The 24,725-nt window shown below is 41.0% G+C and overlaps 1 protein-coding gene across 1 annotated transcript in view; it reads right to left on the bottom strand.

Annotated features, from left to right (window-relative positions):
* TTC7A (tetratricopeptide repeat domain 7A) overlaps positions 1 to 24,725 on the bottom strand; it is a 177,810-nt gene that overhangs the window by 26,851 nt on the left and 126,234 nt on the right. Inside the window, exon 19 of the mRNA XM_034427621.3 lies at positions 16,113 to 16,315. Within this exon, the coding sequence (XP_034283512.1) occupies positions 16,113 to 16,315 (203 nt within the window). The remainder of the gene's footprint in view (positions 1 to 16,112; positions 16,316 to 24,725) is intronic.

Genomic DNA, 24,725 nt, shown 5'->3' with positions numbered 1-24,725 from the left:
CTCTGCACCCTTTTCTACATATTCAGATGAGATTGATAGATTCACTTCAGTAACATGGGTTCTGAGGTATCTATGGACTCATGGAGATATAGTTACGGAGTATGGATATAGATCTGAAGGTGAATTCCCAGTGTCCTCAGTTAAAAAGGCACAATGCTGGAGGAATCTTTGCCTAGCTGCCAGCAGAAAAGTTTCAGATTACATAATTGTATGTGCTGCTGAAACATCAGATTGCTTTATTTTGTTTGGCTTTCTTGTTCCATATTGATACAAAATCTATCTTCCATAAGGATTAGCAGAATCCATAATCCTCATAAGAATCCACTACTTCCCTGTATTTCTAGTTAGACGCTAGCAGAGTTTGATTTAAGACGGAGCAAAATTATTATGGCCATTTGCCTTTTTTCTAAGAAGCCTAAAAGTAAGAATATTTGGTTAAAATTGAGAAAGGGCTGATAGATTTCATTAGAAATCGCTCCTAATCTAAATATGAATGACTCAACGTTTTCTTCTTTAGATCTGGTGCAGAAATGGGCGATACATATACCTCTGGAATAAAATGAGACTGCTTTGTAAACAAAAACACAAAAGTTATCAGCTACACTTTTTTCCATGCCAATTTAAATATTACCCTGTAAGACTGCCAGATTTGGACTGCAAAAGGCGAAAGAGGATGGCAGCTAAGAAGTACAGGTAGTCCTTGCTTAACAACAATAATTGGGATCAGAATTTCCATTGCAGTTGTAAAGTCTGTTGACACATGACCACATTGTTCAACAATGGCAATCCTGGCAGTCCCCATTGCCATTGTTAACTGAATCCCACTGGTTGTTAGATGAGACCCCAACCTGGTTCTACCTAGCCCTGAGCCTTAATAAGGTAAGGCAGGGGTCTCCAACCTTGGCAACTTTAAGACTTGTGGACTTCACAAGAGGAGCGGGGTGCTCTCCTCCTGAATCGTCAGGTCAGCCTATGCTGTTCCCGCCTTCTCTCCACTCTCCGTGCTCGTGGATCAGGAAAGAGAAGTCCTTGCTTGTCGCCTGAGCTTCATCGTTCCTCATCTCCACTGTCTGCCCTCTCTTCCCCCCTTTCTTGGTCGTCCTGCCCCATTTTTCTCTGTTGGCAAGCTGTCCCAAGCCTGAGGGACACGGGACTGCCTTGTCCAGCTCTTTCCCACATTCCTCCAGATCCAACAAGGCCGCCTCCTCGATCTCTATCAGCCCCAGCTCCAGCTCATCCTCCTCTGCTGACTCAGGCTCTGACGGGGCAATGACACTCCTCTTGAAATCTCTCTATCTGCCTCCCCAACCATTTTTGCCCTTTTAGTTGCCCTATACAGCAGTACTCTTTGGTGGCAGTGTATCTGCCAGCAGTGCCAGGCTGAAGTTGAGGGCTGGGGCCTTTGGCAGTCTCAGCCAGCCACAGCAGCCCCTGGGATTTTACTTTAACCCCAGCGACACTGCCATTGTGGTAGACCACCTCAGGTCCTGTTTACTATACAGGTAATCCTCAAGTCACGACTATAATAAAGCCCAAAATTTATGTTGCTAAGTGAAACAAATTGTTAAGTGAGTTTTGCCCCATTTTATGACTTTTCTTGCCACAGTTGTTAAGTGAAACACTGCATTTGTTAAGTTAATAACATAGTTAAGTGAATCTGGATTTCCCCATTGATTTCCTTGGCAGAAGGTCGCAAAAGCTGATCACACGACACTGCAAATATGAATCAGTTGCCAAGCGTCTGAATGTTGATCACTATGGGGATGCTACAATGGTCGTAAGTGCGAAAAACTGTCATAAGTTATTTATTTCAGTCCTGTTACAACTTTGAATGGTCACTAAATGAACTGCTGTAAATTGAGGACTACCTGTAGTGTAAAGTTGAAGCTGTCCTCATCCTTCTGGCCTTCTCCCTAAGGCCGTATGCAACTTTCTCCAAATTGTGTGCTGCATTCTCACGATGATTTGGAAGATTTGTGAGGACTCCCAAAAATTCACAAGAAGGCTGCGTAAGATTTGGATAACTGTACATATGCATGAATTGGAGAGGGGCAGGGGCAGCCTTCTCATGAGCTTTCAGAAGCCTCAGAAGCCTTGTGAAGCATCAGAAAAAAGGCTTACACGATTTGGACAACGGCACACATGTTGCAGCTGCCTTGCATACAGCCAGGCTGGGTATGCCTTGTCAACAGCAGGAGGAAGAAGGTAAAGCACAGGGCGGATGCGGTAGCGGCACATTTGTACTGTGGTAGGGGGCTTGAGGAGGCACATTTCTACCAAGGAAACCAAGGGACATCTTCTCTGTCATCCCTAGACAGGCAATCATGGATTTAAATTACTGGAAGATGGCTTCCAGTTGAATAAAAATAATCAAAAATCTTAACAGTAAGACCAATTCTGGAGTGGACCCAATGATTTAGAAACACAATGGCTTCCATTTGTTGGGTATGTTCATGTAGACATCTTAGACACCCATCTATGATACATGCTGGAATTTGGTTTCCTGGAAGGATCAGAAGATGGACTTCATGACCTAAATGGACTTCATGACCTTCCACCTCTGGGATTCTATGCCATTTCACACATTTAAAATATTAAAACAAACATAAGAATATATTTTTTTTTAGTATGACTGATGGCTTCATCATGAATCAGTGCTTTGCGTTCCCTCAGGGCGTACAATTTTTAAGCAACTGCTAAGAAGATAGGAGGGAGATTACTCCAACAATTCTCACAGGGTGACTAAAAATTGCAGCTTTCATGAAGTATTTTGATAATGTAAGAAGCCTATTGTAGGGTCATCCATCACAAAATAGTTTCTTACTATATACCATGGCAACAGGAAATATTGGGGACCTTAGTGGCACAGTGGCTTAATGACGTTGGAACTGCTGGTCAGAAATGGCTTGTACTCCGGCAGTTTGAGCCCAGCTCTGTGACACGGAGTGAACTTCCATTGCTTGCTCCCCAGCTCATGCCCACCACCAGTTCGAAAGCATGCAATATTGTGAGTAGATAAATGGGTACCACTTCGGTGGGAAAAACCTAGCTGTGTTTGTGTGTCTGGAGAGCAGAAGCCGGCAATGCAACCCAAGGTGAGGCAAGACTGGCAGAGGAGCCCGGAAGAGCCAGCAACCCAAGTGCTGCTAGTCAGCTGGTGTAATGGCAATAGCAATAGCACTTAGACTTATAAACCGCTTCATAGTGCTTTTACAGCCCTCTTTAAGCGGTTTACAAAGTCAGCATATTGCCCCAACAATCTGGGTCCTCATTTTATTTTTATTTATTTTATTTATTTAATTTATATACCGCCCTACTCCCAAAGGACTCAGGGTGGTGAACAGCCAAACAGTAAAAACACATAGATACAAAATTTAAAAACAAAGTAAAATTGAATTAAACAATTTGGCCCAAACAGATTAAAACCCCAATCATTTAAAAAACCGATTAAAATTTGCATAATTAAAAAGAGGGAAAAGATTAGGCCAGGCCCGCCTGGTGGAATAAAAAGGTCTTAAGAGCGCGGCGGAAGGTGCGCAGATCCGGGATCCTCAGTATCTCCGGGGGGAGCTCGTTCCAGATAGTAGGTGCCCCCACAGAGAAGGCTCTCCTCTTAGGGGCTGCCAGTCGACATTGTTTGGCCGACGGCACCCGGAGGAGCCCCTCTCTATGAGAGCGTACCGGCCGGTGGGAGGTATTGGTGGTAGTAGGCGGTCCTGTAGATAACCAGGTCCTAAGCCATGGAGCGCTCTAAAGGTGGTAACCAAAACCTTGAAGCGCACCCGGAACACCACCAGGAGCCAGTGCAGCTCGCGCAGGAGAGGTGTTACATGGGAACGCCATGTCGCTCCCATTACCACCTGCGCAGCTGCACTCTGCGCCAGTTGGAGCCTCCGGGTGCTCCTCAAGGGGAGCCCCATGTAGAAAGCGTTACAATAGTCCAGGCGGGAGGTGACAAGGGCATGAGTGACCGTGCGTAAGGAGTGCCGATACAGAAAGGGATGCAACTGGCGAATCAGGCAAACCTGATGAAAAATCCTCCCGGTCACGGCCGTCAAATGCTCTTCTAAAGACAGGCGTGAATCCAGGAGGACGCCCAAGTTGCGAGCCCTCTCCGTGGGGGGCCAATGATTCGCCCCCAATAGTCAGTGATGGCGCCAACTGACTATATCGGGACGTTGGAAACCACAGCCACTCGGTCTTGGATGGGTTGAGCCTGAGCCTATTCCTCCCCATCCAGATCCGCACGGCCTCCAGGCACCGGGACATCACTTCAAGGGCATCGTTGGGGTGGTCCGGGGTGGAGATGTACAGCTGGGTGTCACCAGCGTACTGGTGGTACTTCACCCCGAAACCATGGATGATCTCGCCCAGCGGCTTCACATAAATGTTGAACAGGAGGGGCGAGAGGACCAACCCTTGCGGCACCTACATATGAGGGGCCTCGGGGTCGACCTCTGCCCTCCCTGTCAACACAGACTGCGACCGGTCAGAGAGAAAGGACGAGAACCACCGCAACACAGTGCCTCCCACCCCTAACTCTTCCAACCGGTGCAGCATGATACCATGGTCGATGGTATCAAAAGCCGCTGAGAGATCTAACAGGACCAGGACAGAGGAGCACCCCCTGTCCCGAGCCCTCCAGAGATCATCTACCAACGCGACCAATGCCGTTTCCGTGCTATACCCGGGCCTGAAGCCCGACTGGAACGGATCCAGATACGTCGTTTCATCCAGGTGCTGGGGGAACTGTTGTGCAACCACGCTCTCAACAACCTTCACCATGAAGCGAAGGTTGGAGACCGGATGATAATTAACCAACATTGCCAGGTACAGGGAAGGCTTCTTGAGGAGAGGCCTCACCACCGCCTCTTTCAAGGCAGCGGGAAAGTCACCCTCACCCAACGAAGCATTTATAATCCCCTGGAGCCAGCCTCGTGTCACCTCCTGGGAAGCCAGCATTAACCAGGAGGGACATGAGTCCAATAAACAAGTGGTCGCGTTCAGTCTGCCCAGAATCCTGTCCATGTCCTCAGGGGTTACAGGATCAAACTCATCCCAGATAACATTCTCAAGACCTGCCCCAGTCCCTCCCCCTGAGACTACCCAGTCGGAGTCCAAATCTTCCCGAATCTAAGTGATTTTGTCATACAGATACTGAACAAAATCCTCGGCTCTACCCTCCAAGGGGTCCTCCCGTGCTTCCTGATGGAGCAGGGAGTAGGTCACCCTAAACAGGGCGGCCTGGTGGTTATCTGATGACACAATAAGAGCAGCAAAATAGCTACATTTCGCTGCTTTTATTGCCACTAGGTAATTCCTAATATGAGATCTTACCAGTGTCCGGTCCGATTCAGAAAGACTTGTCCTCCAACTATTCTCTAGGCATCTTTTCCGGTGCTTCAACTCCCACAGCTCCTCATTTTACCCACCTCGGAAGGATAGAAAACTGAGTCAACCTTGAGCTGGTGAGATCTGAACTGCCGAACTGCAGCTAGCAGTCAGCCAAAGTAGCCTGCAGTACTGCACTCTAACCACTGTGCCACGTTGGCTTGTAAGCTAGTCTGCCCCCTGTGGTACACCAAGGATAGGCAGGCAAGCGCTGAATAGAATGAACTAGCAATTTAGGCTGTCAGGGCTGCATTGTTAGCATTTGTTGATTTCCCTGACATTATATGCCATACATTAAATAAATAATAGGAAAACTAAAAATGGACTCCCTTTGGGTAATATATGAGAAGGAGATCTTAATAAAAGGATCAGTTGTTATTCTATATTTCATGTCATCATTCTATGCTTACACTATTTGGTTCTAATTTTCCAGTAGAGAACTTGTATTATGAGAAAACAGCAAACCAACATTTGACTAATTAACTTCTTTTTTCAGGTTCATTATAATCTTTTGATTTCCTGTCATCATTTCAGAGATACATTTCTTTATCCCCCGAAATAGAATGACGAGAATGACCACAAGCTAACAAAAAATCAGCAGAGGCGGGAATGACTTCCAACTTCCTTTTGGCTTCCCCATTGAATTTCCCTGTTGGAAGCTGGCAGTGAGCATTGGAAATCTTCTCTCCTCTTTCCTCCTTCTGTCCTTTCCTTTCCCTTCCCAGCGGGCAGCTAAATACTGCTGCTGGGTGGAAGAGAGAATGAGGGTTAAAGAAAGTGCTCAGAGACTGTTATAGAATATTGAAAATGCGGATTGTGGCTGCAGCAGCACTAGCAGGAGCAGCAGCAGCCTGGCAGCACTGAATCAGTCACAACTTCCAAAAATTTCATTCCCTTGGGAATCGTGTTATTTCAAAAATTGTTGCCCTACAATGCACCATTTTTCCCAGTTAAAAGTTACCAAAAATGAAAATTTTAGTAATATGTAGACTGAGAACAATTTTGCTGGAACATCAAGGAGAATTAGTGTCCACTTATACCAAGTGTTTAAAAACATTCATTGACAACATCAAATGGATATCATCTCCCCTCTTATTTTCTCCAAATAGAAAGGAAAAAAGAAACAATTCCCCATATTTTGTTGTACTTATTATCTGAAATAAGATGGCACTGCAGTAACCACCTTAGAATTTACATCCGCTTCTGCTATTCTCTGCCCTCTGATATTGCGGAGACAATTTATTACTATGATAGATGCCAGGAAGGCAGACAGAGCATTGCAGCTGAGCTTGTACAGATTGCTTTGGGGGATGGGGGTGGAGAATCTCTGCTGAAGGAAGGTATTTATGCCAGCTATGGACTTGCCTGGCTGTACTTTCCATTATGTCATGTCAGCTTCCTTTAGTCTGTTCTCAGAATGAAATTGACTGTAATTGTAACCAGACCTAGCCAGCACTAGCATGCTAGATGAAGAACTTGTAAATTGTGATCTGCCCTATCTAGAACCCTTTGTAGGGTTCTAGATCAGATGATGCTATCAGAGACAAGCTAATATTTTATTAAATATAGGTACAGAAAAAAGGCAGACGTCTACAATTTTGTACCCTAAATCCAAGGGATTTTGATTTTCCCTATGTTTTGAAAGGAAGTAATCTAGGATTTGATAGTGATTCTCATTCTTAATTCAACATTTTAACCTGTATCCACCATAATGGTTCTCAGACGGCGTATAAAAATCCTTGTGTATTTGCTTTTCTCTTGCTGATTGTAATGCACACAGCAGTTCCTAGTAATACCTCAGGCCTTAAAGATGAAGATTGTCATGAAGCAAAGTGTTACAAAAAATGAAAGTTGAGGTGGATCCTATGGATGATCCCTTTAACCTTTTATTTTACTGGTGTCTGAAAAGAGTACTGTATAGAATTTTAAATACAGTATTTCACATTATTTCCTGGTTAAGTGAGTATTTGATTAGCGTCAGTATAAGATTCAATGACATGTCTATCTTTTTTTCAGGCTAATCCAAAGGAAAGTGATATTGGGAGCTTTAAATATTAAGCAGTTTGGTCTAGTAGCTGCAGCTCCAGGCTAGAGACCAGGAGACTGTGAGTTGTATCCCCACTTTAGGCATGAAAGTCGGCTAAGTGACTTTGGGCCAATCAGTCTCTCTCAGCCCACCTCACAGGATTGTTGTTGAGGGAAAAAGGAGAAGGAAGAATATTAGGTATGTTCATTGCCTCAAGTTATTTATAAAAACAATAAAGGTGGGACTAAAACATCTAAATAAAAAACCTCCTACTATGAGATTTGGAAAACAAGGAATAAGGAATACACGTGGAATAAGATAAAATTAGTTTCAGAAAGAAATATAAAAGGTTACTGCCCAGATTCATTTCAGTGCTGTTTGTTCTTAGTCTTCTTAGTAGAGGATGCAGAAAATAATATCCTATATTAATTTCTCATAGCCGGATTTTTGTTGTTGTTGTTGTTAAAAGAAATCACTCCATATATGAGCTGCCACAAAAGTTATAAATGTTAATCCATTGAAGACATCATATGGAATTGTCATTAAAAAAAATAACATGATGACGACAATGGTTCTATATTATGTATTAAAGCAGGGGTTAAATGTAAAATTTGTTACTACCGGTTCTGTGGGCGTGGCTTGGTGGGGGGGTAATGTGACTGGGTGGGCATGGCCAACTTTTTTTTTTTTTTTTAAACTTTTCAAAGCATTTTTTCTAATGCTTTGAAAAGCCTCTCTGCCGATCAGGCAACTCAGCTGGGATCGTCAAAGACTTTTCAAAGCATTTTACCACCTCTTCGGCCAAGAGGTTGCAGAAAAAAATGCTTTGAAAACCCTCTGACAATCCCAGCTGAGCCGCGCGATCATCAGATGCTTTTTTTTTTACTTTTAAAAGCATTTTTTCATTGGAAGAGGTTGTAGAAAAAATACTTTTAAAAGTAAAAAAAAAAAGCCTCTGATGATCGTGCGGCTCAGCTGGTCATGGGGGAGGCGCAGGGATTTTTGCTACCTGTTCTCCGAACCACCTGCTGCCATCGCTACCGGATCAGTCGATCCGGTCCGAACCGGGAACATTTCACCCCTGTATTAAAGGCAGAAACTCAACAATAAAATGACATTTTAGTAGTCTCAAGCTAATAAGGTGTTCCTACACTTTCCTACAATGGAGTCAGTATTAGCAAGAAAGAAATGAACCATTTGAAGAAGCATTTGAAAGCATCTCATATGCCTGTTAGCCATCATTACTAGCTTTTCTCTAATAGTAGAGTACTGGATGGCATATATTTCGTGCAATATCAAAGGCATTATGGTAATATAAAGGAATAGATATGGCAGGATGATATTCCATTTATGTCCTGCTTAAGAGCCTCCCAGTTGCCTACACCAAACTTGTACTTTTTTAGGAAAAGGACTTTGGGGTCCTTAGAGATAGATAGATAGATAGATAGATAGATAGATAGATAGATAGATAGATAGATAGATAAGATAGATAGATAGATAGATAGATATGGACAGACAAACAGACAGACAGAGGTAAATAGATGATAGATATTTCGATCAATAGATATATCAATAGACTGATAGATAGATAGATAGATAGATAGAGAGAGAGAGAGAGAGAGAGAGAGAGGGAGCAAGAGAGATGATCTTAGAATTTAAGACTACTGCAAAGAATTGTATTCATTTTACACAGCGGATTCTCACAATTGAAGTGAGATGAGAAGCTGAGACTTTCTAGCTCACAGGTGTCAAACTCGCCACGTCACACACACTGCCATCATGTGACATTTCATCACGTTTTCCCCATTTTCTCTCTTCCATAGAGTTTTGATTGCAATTAAGATATCATCTGCTTAATCACACAAATTATTCAATTCATTATTTGAATTTGAATTACATTTGAATTACAGATACATGATTGGCCTTGCTTAACTGAATCAGAAGCCTAACTACATGGGATTTTCCTCTTGCCAAAAATTTGCAAAAGTCCAAGCCTATCCCCACAGTGGGAAAAAGAAGTGGAGACTAGGCACACCTGATATGTTGCAGAATAGTTTCTAATCTGCTTGATTTTTCAGTGCCTAGATAGATGGCCAGCAGATGGAATTAACCATCCTGATTTTAATTAAAAACACAGATTCATATCTGTTGAGAGACAAACTCTGTCAGGTACAGTTCTTCTCCTTCAGGAAGTGGAAGAAAAATAGATAATTATCTTGTGCTTTATTATAAATAATTCAATTAACGGATAATTAAAGTTGGTCATCGTGATGCAAATAAGCTGAGATGTGCTTCAAAGGGCAGACAGGATCATTTTGTGTTACAGATGCTTTAAATCAGAGGAATGATCTCCTACATGATAAAAAACCCATATCCTCTTAATATAGACCAGGGGTGAAATCCAGCAGGTTCTGGAGAACCGGTAGTGGAAATTTTGAGCAGTTCGGAGAACCAGTAGCGGAAATTTTGAGTAGTTTGGAGAACTGGCAAATACCACCTCTGGCTGGCCCCAGAGTGGGGTGGGAATGGAGATTTTGCAATATCCTTCCCCCAGGAGTGGGGTGGGAATGGAGATTTTGCAGTATCCTTCCCCTGCCACGCCCACTATGGCACACCATGCCCACAGAACTGGTAGTAAAAATTTTTGGATTTCTTCACTTATATAGACATATGATAAGCCTACTTAGTAACAACCAGGGTACACACATGTAACTTTGGAGTTGAATTTTAGATATACAGTAGGACATTTTCCCTGATGTCCAACTGATTTGCCACCAGGGGACATAAAAGGGTGGGAAGGACAGGATGGAATAAGATTTATAAGCAGGAAGAGATCCTGGTAGTCTGTACAACAGTTCTATTTCAGGGATGTTTATTTCAGTTCTGAGTTCTCCTGAAATATCTAGAAAATTGAAAACTGGGTATAATTCTGACAAATCATTCATCAATAACTTTGAAACTGATGTCAGTGTGAAATGTGTAGTTTATCAAAAAGCTTTCACAATGAATTTGGGAGCCAATGTGAAGATTAAGGTACATCAGCCAATTTAGTTACGTTTTTTTCAGCACTGCATATTCAGTAATTATTATTCTATTATTCTGAGATATTGCTCCTAAAGGCAAATTATAGACACGTTAGCAATGTGATACACATTAGGTTGCTTGATATAATATAGCAGTCCATTTAAAAAATCCACACAGAAGTATCATGTGGAATGATGAATTTTTGTTCTGTTCACTCAGCACCTGCATGTCCTTCAACATCTGATTCTTACCCTTCTGAATTTGATTCTCATTCACTTTCAAATGGCTATGTAAGGCAGTACATGCAGGTCCATGGCAAGGTCAGTTCCAAAATGTTGATAGCCACCTGATTTATTTATATGAACAATTTGGTAGGTGCGATCCATGAAACTGGTAACAATCTAGTCAATCTAGAAGGTTCATATTAATATTGAAGTTATGCTATCATCCCATAAACTGGTGATGTGTCCATAGAGTGGAAACTCAAAAAGCAGGATGAACTGACACATCTCTTCTGATTGAAGCTCATCTGTTTTCTCCAGCATTAGTTTTTTGTAAAGCTGCCATAAGCAGCTTAAAAAAGAATGTCCTAATGCAGTAGTTCTAAGCATCTGATGGTGTTACATCCAGTTCAAAGTCAGCAAAAGCTTCTAAAATGCTTTCATTTAATTGCTTGAAAATATTACAACATGAAAGCTTGATTTTATCAACAAAACCACAGGTGGTACCACAGCCTCTAAAAGCATTAAAAACAGTTACTGCATTTATTCTTTCTCACCCTAAAGCCTCATAAATAGGTTGAATAGGAATTTTGTTGATCACTGCCAAGAGTGCAGAGGTTTGTTGATAAGTTGAAGTGCTAGCACTTTATCAGAATACATACAGTATACCCAGGCAAGATGGCAACTCAGGAAATTTCATTTTAATATCTACTTATGTGCTCCTTAAATGGATCAGTTGATATTAAGTAAGTGCCATTATTGTAGTGAAGTTGCTACTGATTGTTGAATTTGTGAATAATTTTATGACCCAAGTACAGTAATCATTCTACTATTGCTTAGAGATTGGACAACAATTTCAGTAAAACATTCCTGATCCCACCACTAATTGAGGCAGCATACAATTGGCAGATTCCTTTGATAAGTGCTTGATATCAGCAATATTTTTCAATGACTTTGGAAAGTTGTGTCTATTGAACATGATTTATATTTTATCATAAATTAACGAAAGAAATTGCAAAGGAAACAGATTTACTGTGATGGAATCTCCAGCTAAAGCGGGGTGAGATGTGAAGAGGGGGGCTGAGCTTTTTGCACAACAAAAAGCAGAGCAGGGCCTTACTTCCCCTAAAGTCCCTGAAGCCCTGTCTGATCATTCCCAAGAGAATGCAGTTATTTTGGCAAGACTCTTGTAAATAGGCATTGCAACAATTGAGAAGTAACTTTGATCAACTCATGGTTCCTTATGCATGATGCTAACCAAGGCTTTGCAACAAAGTTGTTCCTTCAAACATTGCAATCCAAATGTGCCTATATTAGCTAGTCAACTTTTCTTTGCTAGTTTACTATAGGAATGCCATCTTGAAAGTGTGCAGGGAACTAAAACCATGTTGATTATTCGTAAGTGCTAATGGCATTTTAAAATTTACATCTGGTTAAGATTTGGCAGTCAATAGCATTACCATAAAGGGTCTGGAGTCCTTTTTAATTTCCAGATGCCTTAGAATACAATTTCACAGTTACATTCTTAGAATTTCTCTTCCACATGTTAACTTTCCTTTCCATTGATCTTTATAGGAAACCACAATTCACCAGAATGCTTTAAAACAATAAGGTGAAAATATATTTACAAAGTGCATTGGGAAGACATGGAAACGGAAGGTGTTTTACAATATATCAGATGTTATCCTTCATATCTAGATTAGTTTTAGCAGTTGTCTGTATACAACAGCCTTTTCTAACCTGATGCACACCAGATGACCTTGCTGTAGGGAGATGATGGATATCTGTTCATTCATATCTGTAGTTCATTAAACTAGGGAATGTTGATAAAGAATCAAAAGAGAAACGGTACTGTCCTCAGTTTCCCCTCTGTCCCGTTTTCCTGAAAATAAGACCTATACCAAAATAAGACCTAGCATGTTTTTACATGTGTGCCTAATATAAGCCCTACCCCCAAATAAGCCCTAAGAGCTTGCGCAGCTGGCTGCCTGGCCATTCTGTCTGGTTGCTCATGATGCCACAGCCACAAAGAGAGGTGGGGTGGTGGTGGAGCTGCCCCATGCACCCCGCACTGGGTTACCTCAGGGCCTCCACAGCCAGGCCATCCACACCCCAATAGCTGCCTCGTGGCGGCAGCACTAGCACCCATGTTCAGGAACCTATGTGAGCACCAGTCCACTTCCTCTTGCTTGCAGCCGCAATGGAGCAGGAGGTTGAGTGGTGTGCTGGTACCGTGGCCACAGGGCAGGGCAGGTGTCTGGGAGTGGATGATATGGCTGTATGATCCTGAGGTAAGCTGGTGCGGGGTGCATGGGGCAGCTCCACCCACCCCCGCCTCGCCTCATGGCTGTGGCACTGGCATGTTGCTTGGCTTCCTGCTCCGTTGTGGCTGCAAGCAAGCAGAAGAAGTGGGCTGGTGGCCATGCATGGTCCTGCTGGATGGGGCTGCTGGAGCCGCTGCCGTGAGGCGAGGCAGGTGTCAGGGCATGGGTAGTCTGGCTGCAGGGCCCTGAGGTAAGCCAGTGCAGGGCATGTGTGGAAACTCTAGTACCCCACCTCACGGCAGTGGCACTGCTGTACTGCCCTGCCTCCTGCCCTGCCGTGAGCAAGCAAAAAAAACGGGCCTCCTGTACATGGAAAAAAAATAAGACATCCCACAAAAATAAGCCCCAGTGCTTATTTGGGGCCCAGATGAAAATAAGACCCGGTCTTATTTTCGGAGAAACACGGGTACTTCTTTCCAAATCTAGATATAAGTTATCAAATATATATTGTGGTCATGGTTAATTTGCTATGTAAATGGGTTGTTATACAATGGAAGATACTGCCATATGATGGACCAAGTCCTACAGCTGCAAAAACAATACTCTTTAGCTGGGGAAAATACAGATGCCAAACAATAGAGGAATTGCATTTTAGGAAATAATGCTCCAATATTTGGCTACCAATTTATCAAGGAATAACATTAGATTTTAACAATGTAATAACTTTCATCTTGAACACCCATCCCCTGAAACAAAGTTATAAATGCCTTTAGAGAAAATTCCAAGTGTGCTTATAACTTTATTTTTGCTTGTCAGGATCAATGTATTGACTGCTTTGCTGGCCACTAGATTTATGACCTTTGCTTAAAATCAGCCCTAGTGTTTTAAAATCATATTTTTTAACAGCCTAAGGGGAAACGGAGGAATTCTACATTAATTAATGCTGATACACCAGTAACAAAGAATCCTGCTTACAAGAGGAATTTGGCTTGGGAGTACACTGGACTGTTTTTTTAAGTGGCACCAAGCACTTCAAATCCAATAGGAGAGATTCAACGGTCCTATAAAGATAATTGTTACTATCTCTGTCTTTCAATAAAAGGAAAAAAAATCACACATATCATACAGACAATCAATACACAAACAAATAACTGCTGCAAAGAAACAAATGTGGGAAAAACAATTCATTTAACAAGAAAAAACGTGAGCGGAAACAACAAACATAAAAATCCCCCCCCCCCTCCACAAACAATAAAACAATCCTTGGTGCAGAATAAATGGAGCTGAAATAATTCTACTGGCTAATTTTGGAACAGAAGGCTTAAGGCAACATATATGAAATGCATATTTGTTTGTTAAGCAAAATTTGACATCATACATCACAAGACATTTGCTTCCACAGGAAGTGGTAATAGCTAAGTAGTTTAGATTCTGAAGGAGATTAGCAAAGAAGGGTCACATATGAGATCTGCAGCAGAGCAGCTGAGGTACAGGCAGAAAGTCCTATACTTAATTCATTCATCTTCAAAGAAAGAGTGAAAAAGTCCTGCCTGAATCTCAAGAAAATAGCTATTAAATCAGTGCAAATATTGGGTTAGATGGACCAATCACCTCATGCCAAAGAATAACAGAATAACAGAGTTGGAAAGGACCTTGGAGGTCTTTTAGTGCAATCCCCTGCTCAGGCAAGAAGCCCTACACTATTTCACCCACCAGAAGTTGGCAAAGGGGCCGTTTCCAGCCTCCGGAAGTTTGGGGAAGGCCGTTTTCACCCTCCCCAGATTCCTAGAAAGGCTCTGGAGGCTGGGGAGAGAGAAATATAGGCCTTCCAGTCCCACCAGAAGTTGGCAAACGGGCCATTTCTGGCCTCCGGAGAGCCTCTGCGGGGGGGGGAGGGGCTGTTTTCGCCCTCCCCAGACTCCTAGAAAGGCTTTGGAGGCTGGGGAGAGCAAAAACCGTGCCTACCGTGCCGAGAGTGGGGAGCATAGGGGGGGTCGCGCGTGCATGTGTGGGGGCAGGGTGCACAGAATTATGGATGTGGGCATACACGCGTGTGTGACCCCCCCTCCTGGCACGCGATGGCAAAAAGGTTAGCCATCATTGCTTTAGATATTGGAACACTGCTATCATGTCATCCCTAGTCTTTCTTTTCATTAAACTAAAGTGGTATTAACACCTCATGTGATCTTGAATTGATCCCTCTGTTAATGCAGCCTAGGACTGTGCTTTTTTTTTTGGCAGCTATAGCATACTTAACGCATTGTAAGCCGCCCTGAGTCTCCGGAGAAGGGCGGCATATAAATCGAACCAATAAATAAATAAATAAATACTGCTGGCTTATATTTAAGTGATTGTCCCTTAGAACTCCAAGATCCCTCTCACAATTACTACTATTGAGCCAGGTCCCACCTATACAATGCCTGTGCATTTAGTATTAATTGCCTAAATGTAGAACCTTACTTTTTTCACCATTGAATTTCATTTTATTAGATAGGGCCCAGTGTTCAAATCTGTCCAAGAGCTGTGGTGACGCAGTGGATAGAATGCAGTACTGCAGGTTAACTCACTGTTCACTCCAGGAGTTTGATTCGGAGTGGCTCAAGGTTGACTCAGCTTTCCATTCTTCCAAGGTCAGTAAAATGAGGACCTGGATTGTTGCGGGCAATATGCTGACTCTGTAAACTGCTTAGAGGGGGCTGTAAAGTACTATGAAGCGGTATATAAGTGCTATTGCTATTGCTGTCAATATCTTTATGCATCTTAAGCCTATCTTCTGGAGTATTGGCTATTCCTGCCAGCGTGGTGTTGTCTGCAAATTTGATGAGTTCCCCATCTATCCCCTCATCTAAACCATTGATTAAGATACTGAAGAGTACTGGGCCCAAGAATTCTTCAGTTCTTATTTTCATGGCGAATGTGTCTGTTTATTTGATAGAATACCTAAATAGCGCCCACAACATGTTCTCAACATTTCAAATGTGCACTCCAGTCCCAAAAATTAATTTTAATCTTGCACTAGAATTGCAACATTAAAGGCATTAAGAGACTAGCAGATCCACGGACGTACAAGTAAGGATTTCTAGAAATATTTCCAATCATATGGCTGACCTAAATTTTAAAATAATTCTTGGGATTCCAAGTACCATAGGAGGACATAACATAGATTGATCTCTTGTACATACTTACCAAACAGTTCATGATTTCCACTCCACTTGGATTCACGGTTAATGCTTCATCATACAATTGCTTAGCCTCTTCCAAGCTGCCGTTCATCTCTGCAAGCCTCCCCCGCATGTACAGCACAGCATGAGATGTGGGAAAGAGACTGGCTGCCTCCTGGATACAAAAGCTTGCTTCTTTGAGATGCTGTTGTTCCATGAAGACTTCAGCTACAGAACCCAAAACAAAGCACGGATATATTCTAAGCTTTATTCTGGAGATGAGAAAACATTTTGAATATTACTAACTTAAAAATAATTGTCACAGGAAAGATAACTTGCTTATGATGCATGGATCTACGAAAGGTGCTAGAAATCTATAGAACATGAGAATCATAGGGCTTGAAGGGACCTCGGAGGTCTTCTAGTCCAGCCCCCTGCCCAAGGCAGGAGACTTTATACCATCTTGGTTAAATGGTTATCCAGTCTATTTTTAAAAAATCTCCATGATGGAGCACGGGTACAACCTCTGGGAGCCAAGCTTTAGTTCTATTAATTGTTCTCACTATCAGAAAATGTGTCATTTCTAAGGTTGGATTGTTGGTTGCTGTTGTTCTATGAAGAGTTCAGCTATAGAACCCAAAACAAAGCACGGATATATTCTAAGCTTTATTCTGGAGATGATAAAGAAGGGGTTTGACATTTTTGCCCACTTATTGAGTCTTTCCCAAGATAGGCAGATGCTGTTGTTTGATAATATTAAAGGTATAATGATGATGATAACAACTGTTTTTTCAGGCCATACAATGAATTTTTCATTTGGTCTACTTAAACTGGGCCTGCAGAACAGGTGGGCCTGCCGCCAGATTTGGGTGGCCTAGTGGCTTTTTGAAAACTTACTGAATTGGCTGCTGCCAAATGTTGCCACTGCCTAAGAAGATCTAATCTCAGCCTATGTTTTCACAGCCAACTCTGACCCCATATACACACTCTCAAATACTTCCAGGGCTCATTGATATCATTGCTGCTGCACCACCAGCGATTAAACAGTTGGCTCATACCAGTTTTGTGACTCACAATTATCTTTAAGGTATTGATTTGACTTTTTTTTTTACATTATTTGTGCATGTTTGAATTGAATCAACCAAAACATAGGTGATGACTGGATTTTAAAGAAAAGTAGCTTTTAAAAAAATATTTCTCATTTCTCACTTTTTTATGGAATACAGCCCTTTCTTTGGTCTTTCTCTGCCTTTTCAACAAATATGTGGGTTCATTTAGAGCAGTGTTTCTCAACCTTGGAAGCTTGAAGATGGGTGAACTTCAACTCCCAGAAGCTTCCAAGGTTGAGAAACACTGATTTAGAGCTTTCACTTTTGTTATCACTCTGTGGGGAAGAAGACTGTAATTCTCTTGGTGAACATATGAAACTATTTAATACCAAGAGCACTGCCTGCTCTGAAACTAGGTTTCTAATGGGAGGAGGGTTCCCCCCCCATTAGTTTAACAAAAAGTACCTCATCTATCAATATTTCTAATGAAAGAATATATCTATATATAAGAGCCAGACTTTTCACAGTATATGTGAGGCCCATCCAAGGAACTGCTACACTCACCAGATCCAAAATTTCTTCTGCTCTGCCTGGCAATTTTTTTGGGAAATCCTCCTTTGCTTTTGCTGCCATCAGAGAAATGACAGCAGTATTTGCATACAAATAAAACTGGTAGTTGCTGATCAAGAGAGAATCAGTGAAATTATTATTTTATATTTACATTGTTTTGAGCCCAGGGTACTTCACATAGATTTGGGAGTGCGTGGGGGGGGGAGAAGGCGAGTGATATACACTACCTCTTAATACTTGTATGTGACGTCATGATGCAAGTGTGGAAAGGTACAATTTGTGTTTAGATATCACAGTACCCATTTCATGACTTTTGTGTCACTATTGTTACGAATGAACACTATAACAACTATAGGGATCTACTTCATTTTAACTCAAAACAAATCTTATGAGGTAGGCTGGGAAAGAGTATTTAAAACAAAATTTTGAGGAATTTCAGGAGCTTTAAAGCAGAAATGGGTGTCCTAACCATCTGTGAGACTTAAAGCATCCAGTTTGACTCACAACCCCGCTCTCAAACTCTTCCCAATTCAATGAATTTTGCTTCCACCTACTCTGGGAAACTACAAACTGATGGCCACTTGCAGCTCTGGGTCTTCATGTTTTATACTTCTTTTTTAAACTGTTGCAAAATCTCAGCTCTGAATTCCCATCTTGTATTTTTGGGTGGATCTAATTGACAGTGATATGCATATCCTTAGACATATATAGTCAGAATAATGAATTTTGGCAACATCACAAGCATCATTCTTTGCTTCTCAGATTTAAATAGCTCATTATAGCGGGCATCAATACATGACCTCGGAGTCTTGATTCCTTCATGTTTGATGCTAACAGTTTCAGAGAATCAGAGCCATTCTATCTTGTTTGATGAGAATAAATGGAATGGCCGAAAACTGTCCCATCTGACTCCTTCTATCATCTGATTGCAGTCAATCCAACTGCCCGAATAGAGGGAATTATCTAAGACTGCACTATATTTCAGTTCTATTTTGGGACCCGCTTTATTTGGCCCCATTATAAGTATTTTATATATCGATGAAAATTTCTTCCCTCTTTTATGTTTTGCCTTTTAAATTGTACATTTCTCAGTCTTTAAATTGCATCTATTGTTTTTGCTGCAACAAATTAACATAAATACTTCTCTAGAAACTATTGATCCAATGGAAACCATTTTGAGAATCTTTCCAGCTGAATAATAAGAAATTCTTTAAAACAATATTTTTTAGCTGAAGTTTAAAAACGTTTTGCATAGCCTAATGTTTCCTAAAGCGAGCATTAGAAAGAATAGGTTACTTTTTCTTAAAAGTATTAGCAAATACCACCCCCCCGATGTATTTACAATATATAACAGATAGATGGAGTCTATTTTTACAAAGGGAAAGTATGAGTAATGAGATTGGTCTAATGTTTATGTTTTGCAGCAACTTGTAATATGTGTCTGCATTTCACAACCAGAAATACTGGGCAAGAATACTAATACTAATACTAATACTGCTGACATGGTCCAAGTTTTATTAATGTAAATATTGTCATGATCTATGTACAACAGTTATTAAGCCCTCATAAAATCTTTAGACGACTATATTTTGTTTTTACTGAACTAGTTCATTAAATATTTCGACAGACAAATTAGTTATTCTTCCTAATGCAATTGGGAAAATATTTTTAAAATAAATAATTACAATTATTCAGTTCAGAATAATTGAATGGTATCAGACACCATTAGAATATCAAGGTAAGAGCTGACAACATTAATATTGTCACAGTAACAAAAGAAAGAACAGAAAAAAATATTTTCAATCCTTAAAGCAGAGTTTCTCAAACTTTTTCCCCTGGAGAAATCCTTGAAATAATGTTCAGGTCTCAGGGAACCCCTGTATTAAAAACTGCAAAAAATACAAAAACTTGACAGTACAATTCACTTCTAACCTACTCACAACCCATGTTTTACAATGGTTACGATAATAACAAAGCAGCAGGCTGCAGCTGAGTCACAGCGTGCAATAATTCCTACCACTGTGAATGCTAGTATTATGTAGCATGCATAGTTAAAAAAAAATGTCAGTCATAATCTTGCATGGAACGATTGGAACCCCTGGTGTCTTGGGAAAAAAACCCTCTTGTGAAAGGTTGCTGTAAAGTTAACACCTTCATTTGTAAGAAGGATGAGGGGTATTATTTAGCTATTTCAGTCTGACTCAAGGTTGTTAAGTCTTTTTCTAGAAAAGGATCCCTCTCATCAGCCTTTGGCAGGAAGCATGTTTCAGATGGACAAAGGGACAATAGTTGAGACTAAGTAGCTGAGAGTAGCTGAGCTGAGGATCCTGGCGATACTAGCCTAGAAGTGCCAGTGACTAAGAACACCCTGTCTCTTAGAAAGATGAGTGATAGAAGGATTGACCTGAGTGTGTCAGTCCCGCCATTTAGCTTGCCTCCACCCCACCTCCTACATCCTCTCAGAAAACAGTAATCAAGTAATTTAGATACCCCGGGAAAGGTGCATTTTTGTATATAATTTCTTCCAAAAACTGCCTAGTTTTTGGAGCTACTTTATATCTTCAGTGTTAGAGACTGAAAAATACAAATTAAAAAGTAGTGAAAGTATGTTCATGCATTTAAAAAATACGTCAAAGCTGAGTAGTGTGCAGCTAATGGAGATCATACACCAGGCATCAGGAGTCAAGGCCTGAAGATGTACAGTCAGGTCCAGAAATATTGGGACATCGACACAATTCTAACATCTTTGGCTCTATACACCACCACAATGGAGTTGGAATGAAACAAACACTATGTGCTTTAACTGCATACTGTCAGCTTTAATTTGAGGGTATGTACATCCAACTCAGGTGAACGGTGTAGGACTTACAGCAGTTTGCATATGTGCCTCCCACTTGTTAAGGGACCAAAGGTAATGGGACAGAATAATAACCATAAATCAAACTTTCCCTTCTTAATACTTGGTTGCAAATCCTTTGCAGTCAATCACAGCCTGAAGTCTGGAACGCATAGACATCACCAGACGCTGGGTTTCATCCCTGGTGATACTCTGCCAGGCCTCTACTGCAACTGTCTTCAGTTCCTGCTTGTTCTTGGGGCATTTTCCCTTCAGTTTTGTCTTCAGCAAGTGAAATGCATGTTCAATGGGATTCAGGTCAGGTGACTGACTTGGCCATTGCATAACATTCCACTTCTGTCCCTTCAAAAACTCTTCAGTTGCTTTTGCAATATGCTTTGGGTCACTGTCCATCTGCACTGTGAAGCGCCGTCCAATGAGTTCTGCAGCATTTGGCTGAATGTGAGCAGATAACATTGCCCGAAACACTTCATAATTCATCCTGTTGCTTTTGTCAGCAGTCACATCATCAATAAATACAAGAGAACCAGTTCCATTGGCAGCCATACATGCCCATGCCATGAGCCTACCACTACCATGCTTCACTGATGAGGTGGTATGCTTAGGATCATAAACAGTCCCTTTCCTTCTCCATACTCTTCTCTTCCCATCACTCTGGTACAAGTTGATCTTGGTCTCATCTGTCCATAGGATCTTGTTCCAGAACTGTGAAGGCTTTTTTAGATGTTGTTTGGCAAACTCTAATCTGGCCTTCCTGTTTTTGAGGCTCACCAATGGTTTACATCTTGTGGTGAACCCTCTGTATTCACTCTGGTGAAGTCTTCTTTTGATTGTTGACTTTGACACACATACACCTACCTCCTGGAGAGTGTTCTTGATCTGGCCAACTGTTGTGAAGGGTGTTTTCTTCACCAGGGAAAGAATTCTTCGGTCATCCACCACAGTTGTTTTCCGTGATCTCCTGGGTCTTTTGGTGTTGCTGAGCTCACCAAAGAGTGTTCCTTCTTTTTGAGAATGTTCCAAATAGTTGTTTTGGCCAAGCCTAATGTTCTTGCTATCTCTCTGATGGGTTTGTTTTGTTTCTTCAGCCTAATGATGGCTTGCTTCACTGATAGTGACAGCTCTTTGGATCTCATCTTGAGAGTTGACAGCAACAGATTCCAAATGCAAATAGCACACTTGAAATGAACTCTGGGCCTTTTATCTGCACATTGTAATTGGGGTAATGAGGGAATATCACACACCTGGCCATGGAACAGCTGAGAAGCCAATTGTCCCATTACCTTTGGTCCCTTAACAAGTGGGGGGAACATATGGAAACTGCTGTAAGTCCTACACGGTTCACCTGAGTTGGATGTACATACCCTCAAATTAAAGCTGACAGTCTGCAGTTAAAGCACATTGTGTTTGTTTCATTCCAACTCCATTGTGGTGGTGTATAGAGCCAAAGATGTTAGAATTGTGTCGATGTCCCAATATTTCTGGACCTCTTAATGTTGTTTCCAAATGCATCAGTTCTAGAATGCAGTTACATTAGCTTTTGACATAATTCTTTTTTGTTATTAAAGTGCAAGGCAATTCAATTTAATCTCAAAGATCTTAAAAAATAAAGATCCTGAGCTTTTTCTAATGAGCTTATTTGGCTCTGATAAAGGCAAATAACATCTCCGTTCAGTATTCTTTGGATTCTTGGGTGCCCCTAAAGCTAAGACATTTTCACTATTTTTATATTATTTGACCTCCCATGAACAACATTGAAGACAACAGTATCTGTGGGTGAGGAGAATTTCTTCCTGCAAATGAGGACCTGTTTTGGCGCCTTCTCAGGTGGCCTCAGGAAAACAACCTGAAGATCCTGTTATTCACACTCCTGAGAGTTGGGGAAAAATTGAAAAGAATGAAATGTGGTTGGAGCTCTCATTTCTCAGAGGAAAAAGACAACGGGAGAGGACATGCTTTGTTTGGAGAAAGCTTCTAGTTCAGTATATGTATATGTATATGTATATGTATATGTATATGTATATGTATATGTATATGTATATGTATATGTATACGCATATGTATATGTATGTATAAAAGGATCAGATAATATAGGATAAGGAATATATTTTCTTCCAGGACAGCCTCCTTTGGTCAGCCTGGACAGAACTAGAACTAGATGAACAATCTGACCTACTGGTAAAGCAGTTGGCTGTGTGCTGCAATTGTATAACAACACATTCCTTTAACATGCAGGGTGTCTGCGGCTAATGAGGAGGAATCCTGTTGCCAAGTGGGTAAAAAGAACACTATGAAATAATTCTCAAACCCTGGCTGCCTTTACGAAGACCTGTTAATTTTAAAATCCATTGTGTTCTTAAAAATTGTACAGTATTTGCAAATAATGCCAGCATGACCTCATTTTCAGTTTTAATTCCTTGACTTTTTTTCAGCAGTGTGATGTCTACACAAACCAGCCTCTTTGGGTATTATTAAATTCTGTCAAAAACACCGGCAATATTTACAAGGAAGGCACATTATAAATATCGCCAGTGGAAGAAATTATTAAAACCGTAAGACTTTCTATCCTTTCTCTTTTTCAGCACAATCTGAAGACATACAGCTATTTTTAAGTATATAAAAAGATAGAGGCATCTGCAGGACCTGGGCTTTTATCAAAATGTGCCCCTTGCCCAAAATACATTTAATAAATAAAAATTTAATACTGAAATAAATAAAACACTCATTCAAAAGGGGTGTTGCTTGTATTGCTTTAGAACGATACTATTTTCACCATTTGCCTCCCTTCCTATCTTTACTCCGCAAATGCCTCTTAAAAGAATGAAGCACTATGTGGGAAGATTTTCTAAACTTCCAATTCTAGAGAATAAACATCAAAAAGTTGATCTGGGCTCTGAGACTAATGACAGGCACCTCTTGGTCAATGCTAAGCAGGGGCACTGCAGATTTTGTTCTTTTATATTATTCAATTTAACAGACATCTCCCAGATTAACAGTGGTGATTGAAAAGCTAAACGGGTCAAACTTGGTTACGACTGGGATAGCAGATTGAGAAGTTTTGAATAATTCCAGAAGATAACAGCAAACTAATTCAGTCTTCTTGCTGAGAACAGTTCATGGATGTAAAGGTCTGATATTGTTACTGTAATCTAACAATAAAAGTAGGGTTAGTACTCATGGCTGGTGCTTCTTATCTGGATTACCTTGAAAGGTGGCATCAGTCTTGCGAGTCTCAAAATAGACATCTCCCCTTTTGCCTTTATACCCAAGAAATTAGGAAGGCATCTTTCTGAGACTAAGATGTTTGCCATGCCCCACCCCCCTTATATGACCTTTACCTAATTGTCTCCTTCTCCTCCTCCTCCTCCACCTTCTCTTTTTCTTTTATTACAGATTATTTCAGTGGATGTGTTTATTGAATCATCAGGATTTGAACTCACCTCACAGAAGGGTTTTATTTGCAGTTCCTTATTGTTGAGAATCTGCCCTGGCTGCAAACTGCTGACAATGCCTGTAGGCACCATTTATTTTGGCATCCTTGGATTTTATGTCTGTCTTGATTTTGCTTACTGTGCTAGCTTTAAGTCTCACAATGATGGTAAACTCTTCATAAACCTCAAATGTATATTTAGAAAACAAAAAACACACTTCAATCTTTCTGTTTTGTAAAAGAAAAGAAAAACCCTGGGGTATCAATAAGATCTTCGGGAGGTAGAAGAAATAGCATAGAGCGAACTTTCTAATTGATCTTTTGGTAAGCAGATACTTTGTGAATAGTGAGATCTTTATGTCAGCCATTTTGTGACAAAGCCTTGCTTTTCAAATGTGTCTCTTGGCCAAAATACTGTACATATCCAAAGAAAACAGCTTACTGAAGGCTTTTACATTCTTTTAAAAAATTAAGAAACATATTTGGATACCAAATTGAATTTTAAAAATAAAATTTCTTTTATATGGAAATAAGGCAGAACAGGAGATGTGCAGTGGCCTAGAGGTGGAGCTCTCGCCTCACAATCAGGAGGCTGTGAGTTCGATCCTAGGTAGAGGCAATTATTTCTCTCTCTGGGCACACTGAAAATATATCTGAACAAAACTCCACATTGGTGACAGGAAGGACATCCGGCCGTTAAAACACTCTGCTAGCTCCATCCAGACTCCACTC

Source organism: Pantherophis guttatus, chromosome 1 (assembly GCF_059756535.1).
Source record: "Pantherophis guttatus breed Tessera chromosome 1, ASM5975653v1, whole genome shotgun sequence".
Taxonomy (NCBI): Eukaryota; Metazoa; Chordata; class Lepidosauria; order Squamata; family Colubridae; genus Pantherophis; species Pantherophis guttatus.
The sequence above is the reverse complement of the archived record's forward strand: the minus strand, read 5'-3'. Positions and strand labels throughout refer to the sequence as shown.